Source organism: Schistosoma mansoni, chromosome W (genome assembly GCF_000237925.1).
Source record: "Schistosoma mansoni strain Puerto Rico chromosome W, complete genome".
NCBI lineage: Eukaryota > Metazoa > Platyhelminthes > Trematoda > Strigeidida > Schistosomatidae > Schistosoma > Schistosoma mansoni.
In genome coordinates, this window is record NC_031502.1 from 13,417,467 (window position 1) to 13,440,538 (window position 23,072).

Below are 23,072 nucleotides of genomic sequence, written 5' to 3' on the forward strand. Positions count from 1 at the left end.
CATTCGCTTATTAACCTTGACTGTTTTTATGTGATCGTATGTGAGTTAATTGATTACCTTATTCATTACGTGTCTGTAATTTATTTTCGATCTGACTATGAGTATTGAAAACGCTTAACTAAATTTTGTTGGCTCACTCGCCTTCTCCACTGCGTGTCGTTTTGTTTCGCTTCCCTCTCTCCCCTTCACTTCCTCCACTTTGTTCCTCTGATTGTTTGTTCAGACCAATTAGTGTACGAAATATACGTACTCAAACTTCATTCTCGTATTTGACTTATTTAATGCCGTTATTCTTTAACGCTATTTGAGTTGATGATCATTTATGAGAGTAGCTGTGATATATATTTCAATAACAAGCATCGTACGATCGAACTGGAGTCAGATACACGCTGGACACGAAAGATTTTCTACAATTGAACAGAAACCAAGAGTAAAAGAATATGGAACTACTACTTACTACTTATGCCTGTTACCCCTCGTGGAGGAGCATAGGCCGCTCACCATCATTCTCCCTACAACTCTCTCCTGGGCAATCCTTTCCAGTTCATTCCAGTTGCTATTCATCCTATTCATGTCTGCTTCCAATTTCCGGCGTAATGTGTTCTTTGGCCTTCCTCTTTTCCATTTCCCTTCAGGATTCCAAGTTAGCTCTTGCTTCATGATGCAGTTTGGTGATTTCCTCAATGTATGTCCTATCCACTTCCAATGTCTTTTCCTAATTTCCTCCTCAGATGGAAGCTGATTTTTCCTCTCCCTTAAAACTCTGTTTCTGATATTATCCGGCCAGTGAATGTTGAGTATTTTGCGCAAACAACTGTTTATAAATACTTGAACCTTCTTGACGATGGTAACTCGCTAAAAAACGCTAACCAGAAGAAAAGAATATGGAAGCTGTCGTGTTAAAACTAAGATTCAAAAAACGAACATAAACTGAAGGAAATTTCACAAGTGTTGAGAGAATGTTATCACAATAATGAATAAAGTGAATATCACTAGTTTATGCAAACACTGAGGGAATATTACCTTACACTGTGAGCTCAACGGTTATTAGAAACGAAACTGGCTACTGAGTACTGGTAAGTAGTATAAAGCAATGGGGAAAAATAGAGTCTGACGAGAAGCGAATGTAGGCCAATTTGACAGATAATGGTTTCATACCAACTAGTGCATGCCAGTATCTTAATTAGAAACATTCAAGCATTCTATTTATATGAACTCTATGAAGTTATATTTGCATACATGAGGCTCTTCCGTGAAAATTTTCGCTCTTATCTGGTATCAAGTATTTCGAATGTTTTAACGTTGAAGCACACCAACTAACGGCAATGTTTACCACATGTTCATGGGTTGTGTTTATCCGCATTCTGTAACTCTTGTGAATGACCAATTAACATCTGTAAAAGCTATGCGTAAAACTGCAGTAGATCATAAGGAAGGTTTTCTTCTGAACCTCAATGAACAACACATACAATTTGAAATACTTTCTGCTAAAACACGAAAAATGTATAGGTACGTCGTCAATTTTTCACTCCTACTTTGGGCGAAAAATGGTCAACTCATTTATCTTGCTAGAAAAAACATTCTCTGACATTGTAAACAGTTGAACACACACCTTGCTTCATTATTTTCCTAATTCACTTAGTATAACTAGATTTGATTTTTTAAAAGTGTATTTATAAGCGGAAAAATGTTCAATAGCTACCACTCTAATACCGGATTAACAGTCCGGATCGATGCTCGCCAAATTGATATTTCAAGGTTAAGATCTCTCCAGCCATTTACTTCACATCAATGAGCATCACAGTGTGGTCTAATCAACCAATACTTGCTTCGTTTTCGTGATGCAAAAGATTAAGGTGCGTAAGACACATCTATCACAGTTAATTTGAACAGTCTACTTGTTCACTTTGGTGGTTTAAGTCATTTGAAAATAAGACCAGTAAAAATTAAGCAATTTCAAGACACTTACATTAGTACACACTCGAAGTTATTTACTTCCTGTTTTGTTATTAGATCACTTGACACCAAAATGTACCTTTTTATTTATAACCGACTTTTCACGAGACGACAGCTTCTTTGTCCGAATTCCACAATCTGAACTTCTAGGACCATCAAGGGGCATAGAATTAAATTGAATAAGCTATATAATACCTGTTGGAACAACCAAAGTTGATGTTTTAGGATGATGTGATTTGGTAATGGGGAATTAAACTGTTTAAGAAATATGACCTCATACAGCAAAACATATAGGTCTTAAGAAGATCAAATAATAAACTTTGGATTTATGAAATATTTCGTTTGATATTCAATACTTGAAATTGATTTTGTTAGTTTTCATCATGGTGTTCAGTGGAGGTAGATGTCATAGATCTTACTACTCTGGTCCTGTTATCTGATAGAGCACAAATGAAGGTGAAATAGTGGTTCTAACTAGGCGAATACACACAAAAGGCTGATCAGTTATCTGCTCCTAGCACTTTTTGACTCATTGTAATAGAGCATATAGTCACCTGATTCATGGTTATTTCTTAGACCTGATCATGGAATACTAAAAGCAATTGAGGACTTAACTAAATAAACCCAAACATGTGAAGCATTAGTGAATTTTGTTTCAAGTTGACATAATGAATAACCAAACTCAAATCAGATGTCAGATAGTCTAGCAATTAAAAAAATATACTGAATGATCTCAGTCATTCTTGTTGCACACAAACAAACTGAAAAGTACAATTGCTAAAAATTGAAAGATACATTCAGCCATATATACAAAACAGCCACTATAGACCCAGTTGTTCAGAGGTAATATTGATTTATACATTTATCACTCGATTTCAATCATTCACAATTTAGTTATTAGTGATTGCTTTGTGAGAATATGACCTTATAATTAATCAGTTAATTGATATATAGGAGATAATTGACCTGAATTATAGATTTCTCATGATTATCGGATTAAAACACCACATAATGTAAACCAGTGTTCACTATTCATGTATACCCGAACCAATTTCATGTAACGTCTAACGATAATTGATATCAGAAATAATTTGTTGAACAATTCATTATAGTCAACTGTTTGTCGAAATGCGTATATTATTTAAAATGTTAACTAGCTTCTGACACCAGTTATTATTAACAACTAGTGGATTACTGTGTAGGAAGCGATGTATCACTTTATTCTTAAAGTTTATCATCAAGAGATCTATTGGTGATTATGAAGATAAAAGTCAGGCAACACTAAATCAACACGAACGATTCCTATTCAAAATCATCAAGTTTTCACTTCACGCGAAATCGTAGCTCTCACGTCTTTTCCAGAATAATTACATAATAAATAGTAATTGAAGGAGTCAACCAATTAACATATCACCCATCTGTTTTAATGAGATTGTTTACATTTTTATTGTGTCAGTTGATCATACTGAATTCCTTGTATGAATAATTGCTTCATGTACAAACTTCCTGTACGTCTGTTTTTGGGACCAAATGAAATGTGAGAATTTGTTAAAACTTTTCAGCATTAAATCTCATCATTAGTTATCATATCATTTCAACTGCACAGATTAAGTACAATATGGAGAAGTTCAAGAAAAATACAGATAACCGTCATTCTCTTAGGGATTTGCAAAGCACTTTATGTGTCCATTGTAAGTCTTATAAGTTGTTACTGGTGTCTTGTAACTTAGTAAGTTCGAAAATTACCGTGATATTACTTCTCAAATTCGAATTCTCAATCGATGGTGCATATTTCCAAATACATTGTTTGCTGAATCAATCATGCACATTGTCCTTGCAAAAAACATTTATGATATTACTAAGACACTCGATTGCGTTAAAAATAGTGAACGGCAGCAGTGAATATTTAAGACGTTATTTTGTCATCTAGTATATAACTTGAGTACATAGTGTACAGAAATGTCTACTTCACTACTTATTTACTATAGAAATCCAGGAATCTCAGCCCTACGAATAGTAACTAAACTTACATCTTATAAACAGTTTTATTAAAAATGTATATGCATTTTTAGGATACAAATGCGAAGATTATGTAGCCATTTAAAAATCCATTTCTATAAATTAAAATTTACTTTTACTTTAGATCGCATTTTTGTGAAATTGGATGGAAACTACATTGGAACCGTGAGTGACTAGTTCAAATTCCATTCAACAATATCAAGGATTGAAAAGTTGCTCTCAACACAATTACGTTGTTATAATCCAATGACAGATATCCAACAGAAACCATTCATTTTAAAATGAATCATCATTATCTCAAAGCTTCTCTTCCTTGCTTTTTAATGAGGTCTCTTTGTCTAAGCCATTTTAGTTGAGTTGGTTTTGAAGCTATAACGTATACACAGGACATAATGTTTATATTCATATCCACTAAATTTAGATAGGAAGATATCATTGGCAAGCCAGATTAGCTGCTTTACCTGATAAACTTTGAAAATCAGCATCTGAGTTGTATATGGTCAGCGATGTCACTTGAGCAAACTACAAACGAAGAGCCGAAATTTTAAAAGTAGTCAGTTTAGAGTTGAGTGAAATAAATGAGTGGCATACGCTCAAACAATAGGTGTTAAGACGATGTTATTGAATAGCCAGCTACAAAGACGTTAACCTGTCAAATTAAGTTGATTGCGTAAAATTACAGCAACAAACTCTGGGTTCTAAATATAACTTTAATTATATTTAATGGTTTTATTTGACTAAGACACTGTTCAAACTTTTGTCTCATTATACAGAATGCATATTATACAGACATCTAAAAATTTTGTAAATCGCATGATATAACACAGCAACCACTTACGAGTCACCTCGTTAAGTAAAGACTAGAAATGATAATCACGTTTCTCAAACCGAGGTAGATTGTGGCGAGTAGTTGAGAGTAGATATATGTGCATGTGATTCATCACTCCATATTATATCAGCTCAAAACAAGTGAAAATGTTAAGTAGGAGGAAAATAATTTATAGTGATCAACAAGAAATTCATTTATTGATGTGAACTAGAAAAAAATGTGTTTACCATATAATTACAAGTAGAACTAACATAATTGCTAAATATTCATGAAACCGGTAAATTTTTAAAATGAGGCCTAGCTACATTAGTTGCACCATTTTTCAACTATCTTGATCCGTTATATCTTACTTACTTAGGCCTGTCACCTCTCGTGAAGGAGCATGGGCTGCTCACCAGCATTCTCCTTACAACTCAGTCCTGGGCAGTCCTTTCCAGTTCATTCCAGTTGCTATTCATCCTATTCATGTCCGCTTCCGATTTCCGGCGTAATGTGTTCTTTGGCCTTCCTCTTTTCCATTTCCCTTCAGGATTCCAAGTTAGCTCTTGCTTCATGATGCAGTTTGGTGATTTCCTCAATGTATGTCCTATCCACTTCCAATGTCTTTTCCTAATTTCCTCCTCAGATGGAAGCTGGTTTATTCTCTCCCACAGTGAGCTTTTGCTGATGGTATCCGACCAACGGACATTCAGTGTCTTACGTTGAAAATTGTTTACAAATACTTATACCTTTTTGATGATGGTTTTGGTAGTTCTCCATGTTTCAGCTCCGTACAACAGAACTGTCTTGACGTTCGTATTGAAGATTCTGAATTTGGTATTGGTTGATAGCTTTTTTGGGTTCCATATACTGTTCAACTGTAGGAATGCGGCTGTTGCTTTGCCAGTTCTTGCCTTCAAATCTTCATCGGATCCTCCACGTTCATTGATGACGCTACCAAGATACGTGAAAGTTTCCGCCTCTTCAAGAGTTTGTCCATCAGTTGGGATTGGGTTGGTGTTCCCTGTGTTGTGTTTGAGGATATTGCTTTTTCTACTGCATGTTGAGGCCAACTGATTCAGAGGCTTCCGATACACTAGTTATCTTGACCTACATTTGTTCGTGTGAGTGGGATAGAAGGGACAGGTCATCTGCGAATCCAAATCTTCTAATTGATTTCAAGCTGTCCATTATATTCCGTCCTTTCCCTTAGATGTCGAGGTTTTCATAATCCTATCAACCACTAGAAGAAAGAGAAAGGGGGAGAGTAGGCAGCCTTGTCTGACTACGGTCCCCAATTGGAATGCACCTGTCAACTGTCCTCCATGCACGACTTTGCAGTGTAGTTCGTCGTATGAATTCCTGATGATGTTGATGACTTTCCCAGCCACTCACTTCATAATGCCGAAGAAGGTTCCATAAAGTTCTCCTGTCCACGCAGTCAAACACCTAATAGTCAAGGAATCCGATGAATAGTGAAGATTTCCATTCGCTGATGCAAATATGATCAATTCGGTAGTGTTATCCAGTGAAACCCATACAGTTTTGTGCATGCGTTTGTGTGGGAATATTGTGGGTTTCACCAGCTACAAGCACGGATAAGTTGAATCTCTTTATTTCTGTAGCTATTGGACTAGTCCTTCTGGTCTCCCACATTGTCCGGACATTCAACATACCTATAAAATTGTTGTTCTGGTTGTTAGAAGGGGCATCGGCCTCGTGACTTCCGAAGAATCTAGGTTTTCATCATGAGGTGTTATAAATTTTTCTCAACTAGAAGGGCAGAGTTTAAGTGGTTTATTTTTTTCTTCTGGTTAGCGTTTTTTAGCAAGGTTGTTTTTAAGGGGATGGGATTGCTGACCGCATGCCTGGCCATCCTCCGTTACCCGGGTTTGGGATCGGCAGTAACCATTGAAGAGCCACAGGTAAAGTTCCGTTATATCCAGTTGATGGAATTTAACATCCAAACCCTTGTTACTGAGCTTCTCCACAGCTTCCTAACCAAGCTCGACATTTCGAGCTGTTGAATTATAAACTAACAACTTTTCACCTGTTAGATGAATATCCCACTCTCCTGATGTCCCATAAAATTCTGCAAGTTTTTCAACAATTTTATATCAAATGCCTCCATCTGATCCAATTATTTAAACAGAAGTAATCTCGGCTTCTTTGGAGAAGTCACGTAAAGAGAATAATGTCTGGAGCAAAAGCATAGAAACGCGTTTCTATGTTGTAAAACCTTAGAGTTCAGAAGGATCCAAAAATGAGAGCATTTCATTTGAACCAATAATTACACCATTATGCACTAAGTTTATGTTATTTAAGTGACCATTGGAGTCAATTCACTCAATAAGGACACTTGACTTATCACTAGCAAATAATTGGTTAACGAATAACGGGACTGTTGGTTGTGTCTCATTGTTCATCCTAGCTTTTTCGGTAATGATTCCATATTTTCTTCGAATCAGAATTCTATCTCAATTACTAGAAAAGTACAGATTGCAAGAATCATTATGATTGGTAGTTGAGATTCAATTAGAGTGGGCGTATAAAATGTTCAGATATTGTCCTGATAAATTCTCAATATATCTCTCAATAGATTTATTTCTCATTCAGTGCGTTTGCTAGTCACCCGATTTAGTACACGGCGGTATTTTTTCAGTATTTCGGTGCTATCATGAAACTGGCATTCGTGTGATGAGTTTACTCATCTTACAAACAATATACTACTTCACTTTAGGTAACTGGGTCAAACAAAGGCATTGGATTTAGCATTGTTGAAAAGCTTGCAGAATTTTACGGAGCATCAGGAGAGTGGGATATTTATCTAACAGGTGAGGAGTTTTTAGTTCATAATTTAACAGCTCGCAATGTTGAGCTTGGTCAGGAAGCTGTGGAGAAGCTCAGTAACAAGGGTTTGTATGTTAAATTCCATCAACTAGATATAACGGATCAAAATAGTCGAAAAGCGTTCCTAACATTTGTAGAGAGAAACTATCCTAATGGAATCAACATTGCAGTGAATAATGCTGGGATTGCCTTTAAAGTTGCGTCTGTTCATGAAATCTCATATATCATTATAGGCTGACTCTCCAGAATCATTTGGCGAGCAAGCACGAGTCACTGTTAACACTAACTTCACTTCGACTATCGATTTCACTGAAGAGTTCATTCCTTTACTAGCTGAAAATGCCAGGTGGGCTAGAAGAATTAGTTCTTACTGCTTAGAGTCGTCAATGTATCTTCTTCTCTTTCTTTGTTCAATCTGTTGAAGCTTAGCGATGATCTGTATGAAAAATTTGTCGGCCAAATGAATCTTTTTGAACTAAAAGAACTCATGGAGGAGTTTGTAAAGTAAATAAGTTTTTTCATTGAGGTTGGTGTTGTGTACTATAAATGGTTTGCTTTGATCCCATAATTTTATAATTGGAACTGATTGTTGTTGCCAAATGTATTTTCTACAAGTTTTCCGACTTTATTAAACTTTTCGGAACGTCATTAGTTAATTTGCGAGGTGTCTTTTCTACACAAAATGTTTTTAGTCATATGTCTGAAATTTGGAAGGCGACAGTCCGTGTCGCGTTCGTACACTTCGTATGTGAATTTGTTTGGTGGTATGGTTAGTTTCAGATTTGTGAAACTTCAGGAGTGTGAGGTTTCATATAGCATATATTTCTTTCTGTTTATCTCAAAATGTAATTGCTTTTAATTCGAATTTATTATTAGGTCTGCTGAAGATGGTACTTATTCCGAAAAAGGTTGGGTGTCAAGTGCGTATGCGGTATCTAAAATAGGTGTTACAAAAGCTTCGTTTATTTTCGGTGAAATGCTGAAAGATGATCCAAGACGGATCGTGGTAAATTCGGTTAGTTCGTTTTGTCGATATTGTGATGATTTGTAGTTATTGTTATACAAATCGTTTTTGTTGTAAGATTAGACTTTATAACGAAAATAAGAGTAGTATTTGTTGTAACAGTTAGAGTATGCGATGTGTGCACGGAGTTGTAGTCCGATGTACGTATATTTTGTACATAATGAATAAACGACTTTTTTGTTGTTTCATGTTATAAAGTTGGACATATGTCCTCTGTCGTACAGCAAGTATTAAAGTCTATGTTTCCCGTTAACCACTCCTTTCATACCGCGTTCACTCAACCAGATTATGTTGTTGCACTGAAGTGTCAGAAAGAATTAAACAGGAACTGTGTGTAAGCCCTATCATAATTAACAAATTCTTGGATGGTGAACAAAATGTTTGCCTTATGCAGGATCAAACAGTTTATTTATAAAATATGAAAATGCACTATTTACCCATATTCCTTGAGTTGTTCTATACAAACTCCATCGTTCTCTCATGACTTTTGGTATTTCGATTGTTTTCTGTTTCCCTTTCTCTTCTCTTTGTTTTCCCCTTCTGTCCGTAATAATTCTACTTTCAAGTCCTGATACATGCTAAATGTAGTACACAACACATTATTGATATACGATTGTTATTAACTTAAAAAATTCTAAGCCGTAAGATACTTGGTGTGGTATATGCTTTCGGGTTTAAAGGAATGAAAGTCACTTTGTTTTCAGGAATAACTATGTTGATTAAAATTAAGGTGTGGTTGATTGAAATGCTTGAGAAGCACAGTTATTTTAGTTCACTTCCTTGGAAATTATGCTGAGATGACCTAAGTATTACTGTGTGGTTACTTTTATAGTATCATTTATCATTATATATTTGAAATAATCTCGGTGATTGAGATTTAAATATTTCCAACGCTTCGTCCAGCAAACTTGTCTGAAATTATTTAAATTTCAATCGCTTAAATTACCTCAAATATAATTTTCGCATATAATGTCTTTTCTATACTCGGCGACAAATTTCTGTCACACTATTTGTTCTAATATTAACGAATATTCATATACATTTATCATTATACTACAAGTAACTCATTCTGAAAAGTAAACTGAAATGTCAGGTATTCGCTCATATAATGAGTGAAATCTTCAATCGAGCGCTATACACTGTTATTTGGATACTAATAATTATCGTTTCTTCACACCAAAACTATCTTTAATTTGTTTACTGTACTGCTCTTTTAGAAGCAAGTTTCACCAGAAATGTCTTCGGCATCTCAACATCTCTAAATTAAGTACACTATTACTGGATGAGTGTGGCTATATATATATATACATATATATATATATATATATATATATATATATATATATACTATATGAAGCCATACCAAGAATGTCACTCATCACACTGCTTCATTGTCTAACAAACTACTGTCTCTTGGAAATATTTAATCCAGAATCCAACTGAACTAATCGAGGTCGTCCAGGATGCCATGAACTTGATTTGTATTTGTTATAATGGTTTAGTCGGTGCCTAGGAAAGATAATTGTCTCGGTTGTCAAAGGCTAAGAGTAATTAATTTGGTGAATGGTATTGTTAAAGTGATGATTCGAGAGTTTGTGATTGTTTGAGGGTGAATGGTTTTAATTTTCACATATCATTTAATAGTTTTGTTCGATTGGATTCCATTAATTTATCTTTGCATTTTCATCATTTTGACAGTGTTGTCCTGGTTTTGTTGACACTGATATGACTGACCATAAAGGAGTAAAGACAACGGATGAAGGTGAGTCTATATCCATGTATTTTATCTGATAAGTCAGTTATTTTGATGAGAAAATGAGCACTAAAACAAATGCAGTAGAATGCATTAAGAAAAAATTGTGTTCGGTTTTTAATTACATCCTATAAATATTCCTTGATCTTTAGTTGAAATTGATAAAGAATTTATTTATTTTGTGTTGTGAGATTGTTTTCAAGATTTCTCATGGGACCTGGATATTCCATCGAACTTTAGGCATGAAGTACGTGGTCATTGTGATCGGATACCTGTTGATTGTCAAATGAACCCTTATTTGATATTGGTCCGGTTTTTGTGAAGCCACACATTGGAAGTCACCACATATTAAAGTCGTTTCATTTCTACATTTCATTGATAAAATCACTTGAACAGAGGAGACTACAATTTTATAGGCTAGGGTCAGGTATGCGATCAGATTTCATAGTGGATGTGATAAATTTATTCAGGTAGTAGTGATGTAAACTTATACTAAAGCATATGTAAGTAATTCCAATGTTATCTCTGATTATTCGAACAATCGATTTTCTTCGAAAATGTGTACTATTCCTTTACCAGCCGATGTATGTCAGTAAGAACTTCATATCTAATTGGGTTCACCGCAGTCAATAGGGTGGTTGTGAAAACTGCATCATTCATGAGTCTCTGTAACTGATCATTTAGGTAAAATGTTGTATTACTCTTGACGCTTTTAGGTGCTGATACACCGTTCTATTTGGCCACATTACCGATTGACTCAAAAGAACCGAATAATCAATTCGTCTACGAAAGGAAGGTGGTTAAATGGTCCAAATGATCTTCACATAAATCTTATTCTACCGAGGTGTATGGACAGAATGTTATTGCTGAACTTTCTTATCAACGTACATGATGCTACCTACTTGTTTTGGTAGATTTCTTTAGCTACGAATCATACTGTTTCTTAATCTGATCTGTCCACGAATAGAATCGATTTCTACCTGTTACTATTATTATTATTACTATTATTATTGTTACTATTCTGTAATGTTCGGCTGTACCATGTGTTGTTGTTCAAAACATAGCTTCTTCGGTTTCTTTTAGTTTACTGGAATGTTTGCTTTGTGCATGTATTTCATTTTGGTCTGTTCATATGATTCGAACGTGTTTTCAAGTAATGAATGTTGACAACTTTTACTGTGTGCAGACTGTTTAGTGAGACAACTGGTGTTTTACTTTGCTCGAGTAAGTTGAAGCTGAGAGTGGATGGTTTATGTTTGAATCTGCCTGCAATGAAATGTATGACGATGGCAAACTGTTATGAACAGGTGACTTGTAATAGTTTATTCTGAATTGAAATAGATTTCTGCACAAGTTTTATTTCATTTGATGAAATGTTCACTCATTGTTCTTCAGTATATTTTGTAATTAGGTAATTTCGAGCAGCATTTATCCAACGAGTTTTCGTTATTCTACAATGGGGAGTAGTATGAATATTTCAGTTTTTCTAGAAAATTGATTTTAAGAATATTTGTAGGACGGGATGAGATTAGTTGGGTTTCTACGTAGTTTGTGGTCTTGGTTTTACAATTGAGTTTGATTTGACTATGCAGTAACCTATGTATCATATGTACATGAATGTAAATTGTCTGTTACTCATGCTCAGTAGTATACTTAGTTATTATGGTTCACAACACCAAAGTAGAAATGCAAACTGATCTACAGATACTTTGTGATACTGTTGTTCATAACCATATTGATGTTTAAATTTGTAGTGAGTTCTACAGCACTAGATCTGTTATTATTGAAATACGTAACGGAAAGATCTGGGAATCGCTAGATCCTACTGAACGTTCAATAGCAGTACTTCTACTCATTACGTAAACACATGAACCTATACCGTTTTAACAGCTTGGAACACCCCAACACCTGTATCTGAGATTTGTCTATTCCTGTACAAAATTTGCATTGCTTCCTTTTATTATTTCCTGGACTTTTCGGAAAGGATTATGCTAAATTGGACGAAACATTAAGGGGATATCAGGAGAGGTATTCCTGTAGAACTAATTTGATAATGAGCACAATTGGAGACAGACAACTGATTCCATATCGGTAAATTTTTAGTGCGATGAGAAATAAAATTAGCAAGAAATTAATGCGAGCATTTGAAAATCTGTACATACTAACGTTAACTCAGTACACTACATCGGGGTTTACTCCTATTTTGAGCGATAAGGAATAATTATCTTCCTTTACACCATATAAGCAGACAAGATACTGTGATAAGTTTTCACACAACAAAGACTGGATGAACAAATTAGTTGATAGGCTTACATTATTGAGAGGTTGAAGACTGTCAGGACTGTAGTGTATTAACGCAATAAATTTCGAACAATCTGATCATACACATACCCGTTAAGAACACTTACATATAAAAATTTAAAAGGTCGACTAGACAAATAGAAGTTAAGAGAAAACGACGATTGTAGGAAAAATGTTAAAAACAATGTAAAACTCACTATGCTGAATAGTAAAACAATCTGATCAAGGTAGGTTAAGGGTGAGAACAAACTGATCTCGAACACATAAAAGGGGTTTTGAGTTTTTTTATCGCCAAGGCTACAATAAACCGTAGTATGAGCCATTGAACAAAAGCTGAGTAAGGATCGATCTTATGACCTGTTTCAACTGTGTTAATCCAAATAGGACGATATATATTTATCATCTACTCTTACTGGGTCGTTCAATTTTATTCGTTTTCACATTTTGAAACATCAATTTGCACTTTTATTTTTGCTTTTAATAAATAAATAAATTAATACCTAATACCATATACGCATATACATACACACGATCACTCATTCATCTAATTTTATATTGTGAACTTTTCACATGATTTATATCCAATTGACCCAGATAATCCTACATGACAAGTCAATATCTGAATATGATTAGAAAAGCACAATAAGGACTTGATTGCTAGCACATGATGTATTTTTTGATGATTTCAATTTTAGGTTGAAATCATGAACGTATCAATGTTAGACCACCATTGAAAACCTAGAAACACTGGACAGCCGTTTCGTCCTAGTATGGGACTTCTTAGCAGTGCGTACCTACGGTCACGTACGCGGGACTCGAACCCAAGGCCTTTGGTCTCGAGCGCGGACGCTTAACCTCTAGAACACTGAGTCAGCATCTGACGATGTCGAGGTTGTTTTAAATATAATTTTCACAAATAATGTCTCAACAATTGGCGCCCAATTTCTGTCAAACTGTACGTATAAATTTAGATACATATTCAGACACCCTAATTTGTAAAACACTATTACACTTTACCATGTATGTGGTCACATACACATAAAATTAATAAACACAGTGGGGTGTAACGCAACCGTTTGCATGCCGTTTAGGTTTTCGGTGAAGCATGGACCTTGATTTTCCAACAATAATGGTTTTTACTGCACAGTACGTTTTACTGACAACCGATTTGGACCTGTTTCAACACAAAGCTATTTGACTCGTCTTTGAATGGGTAAGGTGATGCAAACAGGATTTTCTGTACCGAAAATGTATTGTGTCTCATTATACTGTGACCTTTCTATAGATTATGAATTTTGTAGGATAACTATTCTCCATCAATCTTTTGTTCAGTCACCTCACTTGGTCATCAATGGTATCGTTTGTACAAATACGACCAATCTCATCTAATAGGCCCTATATCAAGTTCCGTTTGCATTAAACTGGGCAAATGCTATGACTACTAAGATATTGGCCTTGGTTTTCTAAAGATAGATCGTTTGATTGAACCACCTTCTATTCTACTTATAAGTGCCAAAGAAAGGAACCTGGTTGTTTTTCTCTACTTCATATGGAAGTCTGATGTCGTTTTGATGGGTGTTAAGTTTATTCAATAAAAAATCCATGTGCTCCTTTTTCTCATAAATAACAAAGATGTTATCCACATATCTCTTATAGAGAGACATCAGGTCTTCGGACAGGTTTCAAACATATGCCTAAAAATGTCAGTTAATGAAGGTCCTAATGGACTACCGTAGCAAGAATTTTCTTTCTTTTCTCGTAGTTAGAATTGTTAATTCACTGTCATATGTTCTTTATAGATTTGCAAGACTTTCTCCGTAAGATCCACAGGAGAAACGTTGATCGAAAAACATCATGAAAAATAACAAACTCCTGAAGTTTCCTCAGAATCGAATTATAAAATAAACATACTGTTATAATGGGACGTGTACTGGAAAAGCTAAAACTTTTGTACCTATTTTTCAGTTTATTATCATTTATATTTTAATTGTATAGTTAGTATATAACTGTATCACTGTATTTTTATATTCTCCCCTTTGTAATTTTCAAGTTAACCTACAAGCTATTGTTTTTTTTCTATCTCGTAATTATTACTAATCTATTATATACTGCATGCTTCATTCTTTGTCACTTATGGTATGATTTCTTATTTCATGTACTTCTGAGGTATGGTAATTCGTGTATATAAGTTAATGAGTGTTTGAGATATGTACTGTGTTGGGCTTGGTGAATGAAATGTGATAACCATAGAGGCTTATATGCAGACTTTCCTTTGGACTTGACTCTGGGAATAGAGAAAGGCTTAAGGATAGGTGGACCAACAGGAGTGTAGTTTATTATTGCTCAAGGTTAATTGTACCGGTCTGAAAGTATTATTTGACATGTGTATGATATTAGGCCATAGACGGAATAAAAATTAGGATCGGGGTCCTGAATGGTGAATTTAGTACGTGATATCGTGGATTGAAGACTCTAGCACAACGCATTCTACTCACATTGCTTTTTCAAGAGCTTGCCTATAGTGTATATTTTGTTTCTTTTGTCCATATTATCACTAAGCTAATATTTGTTTGTCCTAGGTTGCTGGCACTTTTATGATGAATATTTTGATTTGATCAACTCAAGCATTAAACAATACGGACTACATTCAGTTTGTTTGAAAATTAATAATCCATACTATCTGCTGTTTGGTAATCTAGATCAAATCATAATACCTAGCTAGTAATATCTCAGTTTTATTTGTTAAATTTGCAGTAAAAATATTAGAAAGATCGAAATAATGAAACATAAAAAAATAGTTCTCAGTTTTTGATTCTTCAGGAATACAATTCAAATTAATTATAGTGACTGGAATGATAATTATATGGAGTTGAAGTAAAGTGAGTTCGTCACCTTTTCAGACTACAATGACAACTTACTGAATAGAGTATCGTTTGTTAAACTCATAATATAAGCAAACACATTTACTTGAGATATCTACCAGGAATCGAAAATGTGCACATAAAATAGGGTAGTAACTTCATTTCATTTATTCATGAACATACAATTGAACTCTTAAAGAAGATAGATTTTGTTTGATGGTGAATTGAATATCTACGCACTTGTTTCTTGGTTTGAATTGCACTTTCTTGATTCGATTTGACTATCTTCTCTGGTTCTCGTAAAACATATATTGCCATAAATTTTCGTATTGAAATGTTGGTTTTTCATTGCCTGACGATACGTCCATCAGCAATATTCAAGACTGAGCAGTCTGATACAATTCTAGACCAGATCCAATAGCAGTTAGGTTCATTTGAGAGGTTAAACTGTCGTGTGAGCTACTTATATCGATATAAGTAGTATACACCGTGAGGCGGGAATAGAATATCTGGCAGTAGAAGATTGAGATGATCGAGAAGGGAAGAACAGAAAAAGCAAGGAATTGGTGTGGAAATCCAGGAACTATAAAGCCTGAGACAATTAATGAACACTCTGCAGATTAAGTATCAGAGTATGATTATTCTATTTTATCAAATAACTTTGTAATTTGTGCTGAGTATATAATCGGTCGTCCTCACCTATGTTTTCCTTCACTGCATTTGGTGTCACTACCTCCCTAAGGATCTTGATCCTACGGCCGAAGGAATTCGAGGATGGAGATGTGCTGAACTTCCTGAGGGAGTTTGAAGCTGTGGCGGAGCTGGTGAGAGTGAAGGAACCTAAGGCAAAGATGGTGGCGCTGCTGAGGGGAAGAGCGAGAGCTGTATATGACAGCTTGGACGGTGCTGGCGGGAGGACTACATGAGAGTCGGGCGGAGAGCGGTTGGCAGCGGAGTTCGACAGCCCAGTGGACAGGGGAGAAGCACTGCAAAGGTTTCGGGTGGCGGAGTTGCCGATCGATGATGACCCGCTGGTGCTGGACGTGGAGCTTACCAGGTTGTTGCGCCGCTCGCTGCCGAGTTTGGATGAGGGATAAGGAGTCGGAGGTACTGTTGTTGGTGTCGCACGTTATCGAGAGCGTGCTTGTTACCGTTTCCCAGCAGCTAAAACTAGTAAATGCCGCTCAACCTATGGATATCAGAGAGCTTGCGAAGGTGACGCGACAGTTGACGACACGAACAGTAGCTCCGGTCACGTGCGGAAGTCAGGAGATAAAAAGTGTCGAGAACAAGATTGAGGAGTTGCGGCATAAGATTACGGCATTACGAGTGAATCATAAAGAGAATAATAAGTGTTACGCTTGTGGAGGGACAGGACATTGGAAGATAAACTGTCCAACAAAACGAAAACAGGGACATTTTAGACGTTATAACGCGTGTTCTTTCTACCCTAGGAATCTGAGGGTTGTTGTACTGGTAGATGAACGGGCAGTCTACACAAGAGTGAACATAAATGAACGAGATTTAGGGTACCTAATCGATACAGGAACATCAGTGCCGGTAATAGAGAAAGGAAAATGTAAGAGACTCAAGCCTTGTACATTAGAAGTTCACACCATAACAGGGTACATGTTGAAAGTGTTGAGTGTGTCTTACAGTATCTTAAAAGTGGATGGTGTTGAGATAAATTTCCCGTTCGTGGTAACCACAAGCCTATCGGGGCTGATATTAGGAGAAGTAAAGTTAAATAGTAAGTAAGTAAGTAAAAGCAATAGTTGACTTAATAAGCGGTAGGGTTGTTACAAAGTACGGTTCGTTCCCAATACATGAAAGTAGCAAAGCGACTGTGGTAAGAGCCGTTTCAAAGACAAAGCCAAATATTAACGAGTTGTGCACAAAGTATACGAAACCGTTCACTGGAGAAGGAGAGCTGTACGAAATTTGTGACAAAGTAAAGCACGAAATCCCGATAAACAACGATGAAGCACGTATATTTGCGGCAAGTCGTGTCCCTGTGCATTTAGAGACTGAGGTAAATCGACAGGTCCAAGAGATGCTGAAAGGAGGAATGACTGAGGAAGCGGGTAGCCCGTATAGCTCACCGGTAAAGAGACCGAATGGAAAGTATAGATTTCGTGTCGATTTTAGAGAACTGAATAATATAACAAAATTGAAACCTTGCGCAATGCCAACAGTAGTGGAAATATTAGATCGGCTGCAGAATGTTACGGTGTTTACAGTGCTGGATTTGCGGTCAGGTTATTGGCAACTGTCTATAAAAGAGAGAGATCTAAGCAAGACAGCATATACTGTACGTGATGAACAGTATCAAGTTAGAAATTATCGGTTTTCCTCACCTGTGTTGTCCTTCACTAAACACACATAATAGATGTGGTAAAAGTGAGCATATCAGTTATTAGTTTCAGTAATAATAACGACAACTTAGGACCAGATAAAAACTAGTAGGTTTATTTTTTTATAGAATAGATCGTTGAAGAAATAGTCGGTTTAAGCATTTTAGAAATATACACAGCGATAACACTAGCTATACAGAAGATTAACTTTGAACTAAACATCTATATAAAGACAAGCATGAAAGTTTAGTGTTGTACAAGAGCGTTTCAGCATTTTGTAATTTTTCATGGTGTTTTTCGATCAACGTTTCTCCTGTGGGGCTTACAGAGAAAGTCTTGCAAATCTATAAAGAACATATGACAGTGAACTAACAATTCTAACTAGAAGAATAGAAATAAACTACTCGTTTGTTCAGAGGTAATATTGATTTGTACATTTATCACTCGATTTCAATCATTCACGATTTAGTTATTAGTGATTGCTTTGTGAGAATATGACCTCATAATTAATCAGTTAATTGATATATAGGAGATAATTGACCTGAATTATAGATTTCTCATGATAATCGGATTAACACATAACATAATGTAAACCAGTGTCCATTATTATCATAGATGGACCCTTTCACTATGTGTTCATTTCTTTTCTCTCTCTCCCCTTTTTTCCTTCTAAATAAATATTATTCTTAAGATTACGAAGTTTTGGATTAAGACCATAACTTGTGTTACTCTGAATTCAACTTCTCAGACTTGTTTTATCTTCACTATGCATATACACCTCACACACATTGATTCCCTTTTGCACTTAATTGAGACTTTCATAGCATCACTCCAAACTATGACTGCACAAACACTTATTCTAACGTCATATCTTACTGCAATAATAAGTTATTTACTTACTGATTTATTTTGTTTTATTTTATTTTTGTTACTCATTTTGCGATACATACATAGTTGTTTATTCTTGTTCTGCGTTAAGATATTTACGTATTTCGCGTCTCCTTTATTTCTATTTCCTTAGTTTCTTCCTTTCCTTCTTCAAAGTCAATTCAAAATTATTGCCAATTACACGGAATATGATTTATTATTACTATTCTATTATTAATATTTTATTTTCCTTTTCTTTCCTTTCTCAAACATGGCAAATGTAATGCTAACATTATTGAAACTTGTGTATTATTGCATTTTCGAAGAAACCCGAAATGGTTACTTCACAACACTTATGTACCCATACGATGTTTGTTAATAGTAATAATAATAATAATAATAATAATAATAATAATAATGAATGTACATCCGAACAAATTTCGTGTAAATTCTTACCACTTTGTCAAATGGTTCTCAGAATAAAGTTTAAAACTGACCTTAAAAGTTAATTAATAATCGTCACGGACTGGAAAAGCATGAAATTTTGCAACTGTTGATCCTTTGGCTTAAATAGATAAACTAAAGTATATATGATACCTGCAGGCTTTTTAGTCGCCTGATGATTCCTAAATCAACAATGCTTTCGAAGTCGCTTTACTCAGTCTTAACTTTTCATGGGATAGTTGAAGTGCTTTCAAAAATGGAGATGGTAGTCTGGTTTTGGTGTGATGTGTGATAATCTTGAGTGTTCTTGTGTAGTATTGGTTGGAAGCAAGAACCGGTTATGTGTTTGATTCTGATAAGGCATGACCTGTAACCATAAAATAAGTCTCTGCAAACAGATGATATTTGTTGCCATCTACTAACCTCCTTTGGGTTGTGGTGTTGTAGAATGTCTATGCCAATGATAGGCATAGAAAAATCTGCAACAACTGAAATCCGGAGAGTGGGTCTGCATAAATCAATTGTAAGGCAAGCCTGCTTTTTACCGGGTATGGCGATCTGTCTCCCGTTTTTCGCCTGTAAATTGAAAACCAGATCTTGGAAATGGTCGATAATATTTTCGCGCACAGATCTAACTTCTACGTGAGAGCCCATGAGATGGCCAACTTTTGTTATTACACCAGTGATGTATAAGAGACGGCTACTCCCATCGGTCGTGGTCGCCGCTAACGCGCGCCAGCGGTTAGGATTTCCGAAGGATTTGTTATGGAGTTATGAAGGTTGAGAAAGCTGAAGGATTTCCTTCAATTTCCAGAAGATTTACCAACGGTGTTGCGGTATTAACACTACTTCAGGTAATCATTTTCTTGTGGCTCAGAAACAGATCTTTTGTGTGATGAGTTATTTGTGTTTTGAATTGTGTGAGATAAGACTGAAGGTTAGGAAGATGAATGAGTGTTAAAAATATATGCAACTTCTTTCTGGTTTGACATTTCAAATTCGTGGCCTAGTTGCAATTCAATATTTTAAATGGGCTGATATTACCTGTGTCGATCGGTTAGTTCCCCATCTTTAAGGATAGCCTTTTTTGAAGTGTCATACGGTTCGGAAACATAACTATAAGAAACACTAGCTGAGACGTACCCTTCAAACTTGCTCGGTAATGTTTAAATACTACGAGGAGCTGTAGATGGCGTCGAGTCGAGTTTGACTATGATCACCACTACAATAAGATTATGCGCCCAGAAACGACTTGGTCCCTTTGATAACTCGCAAAGCAGAAGGCTGTAATTGGTCCAGGTAGAGTATATTTATTGACGATCTTGTGGTATCGAAAGAATACCGAGACGTGCCAACGAGTACATGCAAAATGGGCAGAGCGTAAGAAAGTTCGAACCAAACAAGGCGGATAGTGGAACGCGAAGTGAGTTTGATACAGTTAAACAAGTACAGTAAAACAATCGCTGCAACAATTGGTTACAATAATAATAATTGTTTCTTTTATTCCAATCGTGTTCTCGTCGAGACAAGCTGGTCACTACGGAACTGTGCACGTTAGTTGGTCATGCCGTATTTGTGAAGATCAGCTTCTGCAAAGGATAACCATGTTCCTCTATTGTTTTCCAAGAACGGTATGAGTTGTAAGATACGCGACGTATGAGCCCTAATTTTAAACAGTTGAGGTGTGTTTCTTGACACAATGAGAAAAGTTATAAATGTGTGAAGAAACCTAATAACACAATATTTAAAAAAATATATTTTTTTAATATTAAGATGTGGAACAGACCTACACTTTTCCGTTTGGTGTGCCAGAGCACATCGAGGCTCACCACGGAAGATGTCGAATCTTGACTACGGTGTTGTATTGTCAAACCTTTACAAGTGAGGATATGTTTGGAACGATATGAAATCGAAACCGAGTGATGTGAGCGAGAATGCTGTTGGAATTTTACTTGTTTGCTGCTAAAAGTTCGAACGACCACCACACTACAATTACTCGGGTGCTTGGGTGACCTTAAGGTGATGTTAAGCGAAGATGGATTGGTTTTGAAGGATGGGTTATTAATTCAGGATAGAATAAATTTCAAATCTCCCATAACAAATGTGGATATTTCGCTGATAAAATTTCATGAAATAAACATCACTGAGAAACAAAAAAGATGAATGTCAATAAGTCATCTTGTTTATAGTTTAAAATGAACTTGTAGATTGTTCATTTCTAATTGGTCGTCGTTTACGTCCTTGGCCTTCAAACCGGCACTCCTGGCGCTGTTTAAGGTTTTTGTTTTTATGAGTCATCACGACTATTCAGCTCCCAAACAAAAAGAAACCGAAGATATTTCTGTTGACGATAGTGATGAAGATCCAGTTATTTCAATGATTGCTCGTACTGGATGCTTAAATGAACATTATGCGGTTCTTGATTGTATGAGTGAAAAGAAAGATTGGAGACATTGCCAGGAGTTTGTAAAGAATTTTAAAGACTGTATGAAAAAACACGGAAATTTGTGAAATTATCTATGGACCCAACCAAGGCTCATGCTCTGCGAGTTTGTGGTCCGATGATAATCCAGTCTCTTGATCCGGACGCTATCCTGGATTATCTTTTTTCAAAAAGTTGGATTTCCCATAACGAAATAGAGCTCATTGGATTAGAGAAGACAACACAGAACAAGTCTAGAAAAATCCTCGAATTAATACGCTCACGTCCATCTGGGGCATTTGATGACTTTTTAGTGGCCTTGGATTCTGAAGGTTCATTTTTAGCAACCGAGATCCGTAAGCATATTGCACCTTCTCCATTTAGGTAAGTTTCACACTCAGAGCATGTGTAATTAAGTATACAAAGCCTTGACACGATATTTTTATGGTCTTTGTTCCGTTTGTTGATAATTATTGCTTAGTAAATAGGGTGATCCTTTCTCCCGACGTCATAGTCGTTTTTCTTAAAGCTGGAAACCACAGACAATTATTTGGCAGCTTTGTTTGTTCATTTTTTGTCTGGTCAAAGTCCTTGATTACATTGTTTGACAGTTGTTGGTATTTGGCGTCGGAAGCTGGCTCTTCTTTGGTGTCGATCTGTTATGTATTCATATTGCCTTCAGAACTGCCACTTCAATTGCATCTGCTGGTTTCCTGTATCCATATGGCAATATAATTCTTCATCCAAAAATACTCAAAAACCCTTTGATACTCTAACACCCCAGCTTATCTGAAATAGTTTCACTGAGGATGAAAAAACAGGCTTGGTATAAGTCAGGAGTCTTGCATATTAGTGTGCCTAGGTGGTGACTTAGATCAATTTGGTTTATGTTCATGATATTATATACTTCAAATAATCCCAACTAAAGTCCATAACAACGGTTGTGTTAACCTTAGGCCATAATAAAAAACCCATTTACTAAGTATAACTTTTATGTACTAGGTTTTAAGCCTCATTGTGAAGGCTGGTGATACTACTCGTCTACCCGAACCGAAGTGGACTCGGGTTTGAATCTGCCACCTACTGACTTATAGCCTCTCTGCCACTCTATAGTTACTAGTCATCTAAAGTTAACCGTTGCGCGGTAATATAGATGCTCGACTTTCAGCCGTTCAGTCCTAGGTTGGGACCCCTCTCCACCTACATCTATTTGGGCGACCTGGAATTACCATTACCCCTTTCACCTAGTGTAACTCATACCCAAGTACCTAATGTATGAGTTAATTTGTTTTTTGTTTCTATTCTCAACCCGATACAAATGTTAACGCTAGTCTCCCAAACTTTTTTTTAGTTGAAGTAAGATCTTGAGTCGGGAAACCGTTGTTATTCTTTAAGTTTTGGTTCAGTCAGACT

The 23,072-nt window shown here is 35.9% G+C and overlaps 3 protein-coding genes across 3 annotated transcripts in view; all 3 read left to right on the forward strand.

Annotated features, from left to right (window-relative positions):
- Nucleotides 1-1,336: 1,336 nt before the first annotated feature.
- Nucleotides 1,337-11,260, forward strand: Smp_140270 (putative carbonyl reductase; the record flags this gene model as incomplete). Its single annotated transcript, XM_018788624.1, has 7 exons — nucleotides 1,337-1,509; nucleotides 4,029-4,140; nucleotides 7,524-7,702; nucleotides 8,012-8,137; nucleotides 8,510-8,648; nucleotides 10,356-10,419; nucleotides 11,127-11,260. 7 exons carry the CDS (start codon nucleotides 1,337-1,339, stop codon nucleotides 11,225-11,227), a joined length of 894 nt encoding a protein of 297 aa, XP_018654148.1. The 3' UTR covers nucleotides 11,228-11,260.
- Nucleotides 11,261-21,526: 10,266 nt separating this feature from the next.
- Nucleotides 21,527-21,748, forward strand: Smp_033510 (E2IG2-like protein; the record flags this gene model as incomplete). Its single annotated transcript, XM_018788625.1, has 1 exon — nucleotides 21,527-21,748. The coding sequence occupies one exon, from the start codon at nucleotides 21,527-21,529 to the stop codon at nucleotides 21,746-21,748; it is 222 nt and encodes a 73-aa protein (XP_018654149.1).
- An 8-nt stretch (nucleotides 21,749-21,756) lies between these two features.
- Nucleotides 21,757-23,072, forward strand: part of Smp_140260 (hypothetical protein) — a gene marked incomplete at its 5' end in the record, with an annotated part of 37,507 nt that continues 36,191 nt past the window's right edge. The window contains 1 exon segment of the mRNA XM_018788626.1: nucleotides 21,757-22,043. Within this exon segment, the coding sequence (XP_018654150.1) occupies nucleotides 21,757-22,043 (287 nt within the window).